Raw genomic sequence first — 8,561 nt, forward strand, 5'->3', positions numbered from 1 at the left:
AGACTTATACTAGGGGCCATTAATCTACATTTGGGTAAAGATCTTATCAATATTTTGTTTGTATTCTAAGATTATGTTGGAACTGATTTTAAAGGAGACAGACTAATTAATATGGTAAAGGGAATTTAAAGGCAGCCTAGCCTGCTGACGGTGAGAACTGTTATTCCTCACAGCTTTTAGCCAGATTTACAGTGAGAATTGGGAACAAAAAAGCAGAGCAGAAAGAACAAAACTAAAACAGAAACAAAACCAAAAACTTATAGTTTTGTCATAAAAGCCTTTGTAATGTGACTAAGAAAGCTATGGTTGCTGATGAGACTTATGTTATCTAAAACACCTGGCATGAGAAGTCCTCTTTTGAATTGTTTGTCATGGCTGTCCAAAAGACTTCTAAAACATTACAAGCTATGGCTATTGCCCTTGGTTACCCCCCTCCCAGAGGTGAACGGTAAGTCTCTGTGCTGAAGACATCATACACTTAAGACTTAGGTCCTAGAGGCCCCTGATCTGGAATTGACTTTAATGCCTGCCCCCACCACCACCCAGGAGTAGCTTTCATGGTACCAGAGGGTGCCATACACGCTTCCAAAGCATGGAGGCAACCAGCAGTCCTAGCCAGCCTTGGTGTCAATGAACTACAACAATGCCTAGCATGTCATGAGAACACTAAGGGTATGAGAGTAGCTTTCTAATTAGACATAAGGTCCTCTCAAACAGAAGAGAAAGCATTCCTGGTACTGGAAACCCATCTAATTACTCAGGTCTAGCAAAGTCATGGATCTTGGAGGAGAACTTACAGGCTTACTTTACTAAACCCAAGTAACCCCTAAGTACATTCTAAATATTTGTTTTTATTCCCACAGATAAGTGTAGTCCTCTGCTATAACAGAGCAAACCTCTCCTTGAAACAAAGACCATTACAGAAAAGCACAACTAATCAAAATGCAGAGTTGTGCAACCTAGTCCAATAGATACATCTACAATGTAACTTCCATGCCTCCAGTCCAATAGGTACATCTACAATGTAACTTCTATACCCCCAGACAAATAGATACATCTACATTGTAACTTCCATGCCCCCATCCAATAGATACATCTACAATGTAACTTCTACACCACCAGACAAATAGATACATCTACAATGTAACTCCCATGTCCCCAGTCCAATAGATACATCTACAATATAACTTCCATGCCCCCAGTCCAATAGATACATCTACAATGTAACTTCCATGTCCCCAGTCCAATAGATACATCTACAATGTAACTTCCATGCCCCCAGTCCAATAGATACATCTACAATGTAACTTCCATGCCCCCAGTCAATAGATACATCTACAATGTAACTTCCATGCCCCAGTCAATAGATACATCTACAATGTACTTCCATGCCCCTAGTCAATAGATACATCTACAATGTAACTTCCATGCCCCCAGTCAATAGATACATCTACAATGTAACTTCCATGCACCCAGTCAATAGATACATCTACAATGTAACTTCCATGCCCCCAGTCAATAGATACATTTACAATGTAACTTCCACTCATAAGCCTCAAGGATCATTATGGAAGATAGACAAAACCAGAGGAACAGGGAGTTTGCTGTGAGATTATGTCTCCTACTAATGTTAGAAACTACACCCATAAAGCCTCATTGACAAGAGTGCATAAATCTAACCTGAACAAAGACAACAATAAACAGGATAAAGTTGGCAGGGCAAAGCTGATGGAGCTCATGAGACCTTAATCTTACACAAGAGCTATAGGTAACTGAGAAATGCCGAGATTGAGAGAAATAGTCTTTGTAGCAAAGAATACACCAACTGGCTATCCAATTCCAAATGGCCAGTCCTGAAAACATACATACAAGTAACATTATGGAGACTGAACAGGTTGTAGTTAGGAATAAATATGTGTATGCATATACATATATGTGTCGGGGGACAATTAACGAAAAAAGGCTAAGAATTTGAAAGAAAGCAATGAGGGGTATATGGGATGGTTTGGAGGGAATAAAGGGTAGAGGGAAATGATATAATTATATTATAATCTCAAAAACCAAAAGAAGTAATAAAAGAAAAAAGTAAGGAATTTACATTGGAAAAAAATAGGAAGATGTTTTGAAGGCATCTCAGAGGATGCTAGAGGATGTCCATTATAGGTTCATGATATGGAATGTCCTTCTCTATGTGTTGCTTTTATTGGTTGATGAATAAAGCTGTTTTGGCCAATGGCCTAACAGAGTACAGCCAAGTGGGAAATCCAGAGACATATAGAAAGAGTAGACAGAGTTAGGGAGACTCCATGTAGCTGCTGGAAGGATGCCGAAACTTTACTGGTAGGGCACAGCATTGTGATGATATACAGATGAATAGAAATGGGTGAATTAAGATGTAAAGGCTAAGCTAGGAATATGCCTGAGTCATTGGGCCAGTGTTGTAATATAATAAAGCATCTGTGTGATTATTTAGATCTGGGCAGCTGGGAATGGAAAAGAACAGTCTTTGTTTACAGGTTCAAGGGGTAGGGGAAGGCAAAGTATCTCTTTTTCTATGTTTCCTGTGGCAATTATTTCAGACCTAAGTCATAGAAGTCAGATGACAATAGAATACCTTTGAAACCATTAGTAAAAATAATTCCTCTTTTAAATAAATTGTCTCTGGCATCTTGATCACAGCTACTGAAAGCTAGCTACACACCGTGGACCTTCTGCATGTAGGAATGGTCTCATTTCCAACAGCTGCATATCTCCTGAACTAATTCTTCCTATTTTCAAAGGACATCTTTACCACATCTTTCCCATAGTCTGTGACTGACATGAGTTCTATAAGGAACTATAGCTCTTTGATCTGTTTCTGTGGTACTTGCTATATCACAATGGTTGGCCTATATTTGGAAATGAGATACCACAGAAAAAAGTTGAGGCTCATTAATTCAGACCAACATGTACTAGATTTATAACTCTAACCTACATACTAAATTTGGGGGAGCTTACTCTCTTCTTTAAAAAATAATTATACCATCACACACTGCTATATGAGACTTATATGAGATCATGTATTTGTTATAAAGATCTAGAAGTTGTCACTAGCCAAAGGGTAAATTTTATATATTTTGAAATTATTATTTTATTGTCATTTTTTGTGTGTGCTGCTTGTGAAGTGTACACACATGTATGCGTGGCTGTGCACATGGAAGCTAAGGGACTGATGTTAAATGTCTCTCTCAGTTACTCTCCATCATAGAGGCCTCTCACTGAACTTAGAGCATGCTTATTTGGCGAGACAGTGGTGTCTACTAAAACCCCAGGACCTTTCTATCTTTCCTTTACAGTGCTGGTATTAATAGGCCCGTGCTGTCATTCCAGGCTTGTTCATACAGGTCCCTGGGTATCTGGTCTCAGGTCCTCAAGCTTGTGTGGCAAGCACTTTAAAGACCAAGCTATCTTCCAAGCCCTATTGTGAAATACGTAGAGTATTATGAGAGTGTAATGATTTTGGGGTCCAAGACCATGCCTGTATTGTTTGTCTTTATATCCTGTTTAGCATTTCTTTTTTGTTGTTGTGTTGTTTTTTGGGTTTTCAAGAGAGGGGTCTCTCTGTAGCTTTGGAGCCTGTCCTGGAACTAGCTCTGGTAGACCAGGTTGGCCCTTGAACTCACAGAGATCTGCTTGCCTCTGCCTCCTGAGTGCTGGGATTAAAGGGGTGTGCCACCACCACCCGGCCTGTTCAGCAATGTTTTAATATAGAATTTTTCCACATTGTAACTGTATGTGTTTTCAGTGTTGCCCCTCTAGCTATGTTATATGATGCTAGAAACAGGACAATATATAATCTTATTAGTTTCCCATTAGTGTCTAGCTAAGCACTAATATAAATGCATACATCCTGGTAGTAATAAAACTGAAATAGCCTATGCTTAGATATTTATTATTTGATCAGTCCCTTTACTTTGAGTATTAAATCTTGACTGTAGTTTGTTGGAATCTTGGGATTAACTTGTAGTGGGATATGAGAACCACTTGTTGGTTCCTGGCAGCTTAGCCCTGAAATAATCACACAGAAACTGTATAATTAAATCACTGCTTGGCCCATTAGCTCTAGCTTCTTATTGGCTAACTCTTATATTAATTTAACCCATTTCTATTAATTTGTATATCGCCACGTGGCTGTGGCTTACAGGGTAGCGCCCCAGCATCTATCTCCAGTGGCTCCATAGCTTCTCTCTGACTCTGCCCTTCTTCCTCTCAGCATTCAGCCTAGCTTTCCCTGCTTACCTAAGTTCTGCCTTGCTGTAGGTTGAAAGCAGTTTCTTTATTCATTTATGGTATCACAGCACACAGAAGGGACTCCCACATCAAGCTTACTCCCAGTAATATTTTTGTCAATGACTGTAATAACTATATAACTGAGAAGTTGAAAGCATATTACAAAATGAATGCTACAATACCTTGTTAAATAAAACAAGACTTTATATCCAAAAGTGTACAATGACTATCAGAATATGTATTGACAGTGTGATTTCTCCCTTCGCATTAAAGAATCCATGAAACCTGAGTTGAGTGTGGACCAGAGAAATGCCTCTGGTTTAGAGCTGGTTGCTTTGTATGGCTCATTTTCTCGGTTCTACATTCTGTGCTTCTCATATCCACCTGTCTTAAAATGGATAAGCAATGCTTCAGAGACAGGATTACCATTGGAAGTGGACTTTTACTTGCGGCCTTTACAACTATACAATCTTTAACTAGAGTTCTTATAATTATTATTTAATTGAATCAAATGTAATTTTTCCGATCTATAATTGCATTTAAAGAACCCTATATCTAGCAAAGCCTTGCCATCATGCAGATCAGGGGTTATTGGTATTTGGAGTAGGTTTGTTCTCTTCTGGAATTGTTGAAATGTGGTTTCTCTGAGAGCCCAACATCTCTGCCATCATTGAAGATGGAACCCAGAGCCTCACACATACTAGCAAGTATGCTACCACTGATTTATGTTGCTAGCTTCTCAAAGGTTTTTTTTTTTTTTTTTTTTTTTTTTTTTTTTTTTTTTTTTTTTTTTTAAGATTGTAATGATCTGGCTTTATTTTACACTAGGTAGGGGGGCACAAAGCAATCGTCTTTAATAAAGTTGACATTTAGCTTCACTCAGAACATTTTAATAATGCACATTTAAAAAAAGTATTCACCTTACAAATTGTTCTGCAATCCAAATATACAACAGCTTGGAAAACAACATTTAGAAAGCAAAAGCCAATGTAAAAAGACAGACTACAACAACTACAACAGTACATTTGATATGGCTCAGATTTCACAGCTTCCTCACTGCATCGTCGATATCAGAAATCTGTTCCTTCAGCTGGCTCCACTGCTCCATGTTTAAAGAAATACCTTTTCTTCCTGGTTTCATTTCACCTTCCGAATCCATCCAATATTCTCTAATATCAATTAGAATTTTTCCTTTAAAGTCCCGAACACTGACGTATCTCATCTTCCCAATCTGAAACATGTTATCATCTCTGCTACTGCTACTCTGCTTGGAAGATGCCAACGCTCTAGAAGTCTCACCAGGCTTTTGCTTCTTCACAGGCTTTTCTGGAACCACTTGCTTTTTCCTCTTTAACTTTTTTTCAACCTCGCTGTCAGAATCACTGCCTGAAGAGCTTGAAGAAACAAGTTCCTTTGATTTAGGCATTGTTCGGCTCCTGCAGTCCAACAGCCTCTGGCTCGCTCCGCTCCTGCAGTCCAACAGCCCCTAGCTCGCTCCCTCGCTCGCTCCGGACTGTCAAAGGTTTTTTGAAATGCTCTAAATAGCTGGAAATAATTACATGTATTTCAATGGCTTTTTTGTTCTCTCATCATTCACTTTAGTAATATATCTTTTTTCCTTCTTTTTTATTTTTTTTTAAAGAAAACAAACCATCTTTTTAAATTTTACATACCAATCCCAGTTCCTACTCCATCCCCTCCTCCCATTCCCTCCACCTTCTCCTCACCCCACCACCTACCCACTCCTCAGAGAGGGTAAGGCACATTGGTTTTGGAAGGTCCAAGGTCCTCCTTACTATTTCTAGCCTGAGCAAGGTATCCATCCAAAGAGAATGAGTTCCCCAAAAGCTAGTACAAGCAGTAGGAATAAATCTGGGTACCACTGGCAGTGGCCTTGCAGTCTGCCCCAGTCATACAACTGTCACCCACATTCATAGGGTCTAGTGTGGTCCTATGTTGGTTTCTTCCCTGTCTGGCTAAGCTGAGCTCCCATTAGCTCAGGTAAACTGTTTCAGTGGGTGTCCCCATCATGATATTGACCTCTTTCCTTATATTCTCACTCCTCCCACTCTTTAACCAGACTTTGGGAGCTCATCCCAGTGCTTCACTGTGGTTCTCTGCCTCTGTTTCCAACAGTTGTTGTATGAAGGTTCTATGATGACATTTAAGATATTCATCAGTCAAGTTCAAGGCCAGTTCCGGCACCCTCTCCACTATTGCTTAGGGTCTTAGCTGGAGTCATCCTTGTGGATTCCTGGGAATTTCTCTAATGCCAGATTTTTTTGCGAGCTTCATAATGGATCTCTCAATCAAGATATCTCTTTCCTTGTTCCCCATCTCTGTTTTTCCCCACCTCGACCATCCAGTTTCCTCTAGTTCTCTTCCTCCTTTCCCTTCTTTCCTCCTCTTCCCCTTCCACCTTCCTTCTCCCCTTACCCCCCACACTTCCAATTTTCTCAGAAGATCTTGTTTATTTTCCCTTCCTCAGGGGATATTTGTATGTTTCCCTTAGGGTTCTCCTTGTTTCTTAGCTTCTCTAGGATCATGGACTATAAGCTCCTAATCCTTTGCTTTCAGCTAGTTTTCACCTATGAGTGAGTGCATACCATGCTCATCTTTCTGGGTCTGGGTTACCTTACTCAGGATGATTTCTTCTAGTTCCATCCATTTGCATCCAAATTTCAGGATTTAATTTTTTTCTACTGAGTAGTACTCAATTGTGTAAATGTATCACATTTTCTTTATCCATTCTAGGTTGTTTCCAGGTTCTGGCTATTACAAATAATGCTGCTATAAACATAGTTGAACAAATGTCCTTGTAGTATGGTTGAACATCTTTTAGGTATATGCCCAAGTAGTATTGCTGGGTCTTGGAGTAGACTGATTCCCAATTTTCTGAAAAATTGTCATACTGATTTCCAGAGTGGCTGTACAAGTTTGCATTCCTAGCAGCAATGCAAGAGTGTTCTGCATCCTCTCCAGCATAGGCTATTATTGGTGTTTTTAATATTAGCCATTCTGACAGGTGTAAGATGATATCTCAGGGTTGCTTTGATTTGCATTTCCCCGATCACTAAGGATGCTGAACATTTCCTTAAGTGTCTTTCAGCCATTTGAAATTCTTCTGTTGAGAATTCTGTTTAGATCTGTATTCCATCTTTTAATTAGATTATTTGATATTTTGATGTCTAATATCTTGAGTTCTTTATGTATTTTGAAGATCAGTCCTTTGTCTGATGTGGGGTTGGTGTAGATCTTTTTCCATTCAGTAGGCTGCCTTTTTTTCTTATTCACAGTATCTTTTGATTGTGGAAGCTTTTCAGTTTCAGGAGGTCCCATTTATTTATTGTTGCTCTCAGTGTCTGTGCTACTAGGATTCAATGTTTTTCTTTTCATGTAAGAATGAAACAAAGTTTCTCTCCAGCCTGCCAGTTCCTGAATAAGCACTCAGAGGCTTACATTAATTTTAAAAGTTTGACCAATGGCTCAGTCTTGTTATTAACTAGTTTTTACAACTTTAATTAACCCATTTCTATTATTTTATATCTTACTATGTGGCTCTTGGCTTCTTACTTCACATCTTACTTCTCTTGTGGCTGCTGTCTTCTTTCTGACTCTGCCTTCTTTTTCCCTGTATCTTTCCTTGGATTTCCCACCTGGCTCTACTTTGCCTGGCTATTGGCCAAATCAGATTCTTTATTAGCAAATGATAATAAGACCTATTCATACATACAGAAGGGCATCTCACATCATAAGAAAGCAGTTACTGGTTGGATTCTACCTGAGAAATGTACTCCTTGTTGTACAGAAATCATTTTATGGATTCCTCTTGTCACTATAGATTATCTTCTATGCTTACTCTTAAATAAATAAAAATAAGCAAAAATTACCTTGCACCATCAAATACTCACTAAACACTACCTACTAAACTTAAGTTATTTTTATTCTTGAAGTTTAAAAAATGTCTTTTTAAAATTAAATGCAGTTCCCAAATATCCATGTAAATTTCACAGGGTTTGAAAGTGACAGTCATGTAAGTTACATATCACCCTCATAAATGGACTTAGGTAATCATCTATTACTATGAAAGAAGAAAAATTACTAATATTATTGGATATGGCTTTAATATTATCCTAGAATATAGGAATAAATTCAGAGATGAAGACAAGATGGTAAAAGAAAATTAACAAGAAATTTGAAATCATTTAAACTTTTTTTCCTGGTGTATTGTTCCCCAGTGTCTCTTTGTTCTTTGTAAGTCATGCGATATACATTACACATGGTTTTGCATC

At 38.5% G+C, this 8,561-nt stretch overlaps 1 protein-coding gene across 1 annotated transcript; it reads right to left on the reverse strand.

Annotated features, from left to right (window-relative positions):
• Positions 1-5,067: 5,067 nt before the first annotated feature.
• Positions 5,068-5,785, reverse strand: LOC119819424 (activated RNA polymerase II transcriptional coactivator p15). Its single transcript, XM_038337633.1, has one exon. It carries the CDS (start codon positions 5,693-5,695, stop codon positions 5,312-5,314), a length of 384 nt encoding a protein of 127 aa, XP_038193561.1. The 5' UTR covers positions 5,696-5,785; the 3' UTR covers positions 5,068-5,311.
• Positions 5,786-8,561: the final 2,776 nt, after the last annotated feature.

The sequence above is a fragment of the Arvicola amphibius genome, chromosome 7 (assembly GCF_903992535.2).
Source record: "Arvicola amphibius chromosome 7, mArvAmp1.2, whole genome shotgun sequence".
In the NCBI taxonomy this organism is placed as follows: domain Eukaryota; kingdom Metazoa; phylum Chordata; class Mammalia; order Rodentia; family Cricetidae; genus Arvicola; species Arvicola amphibius.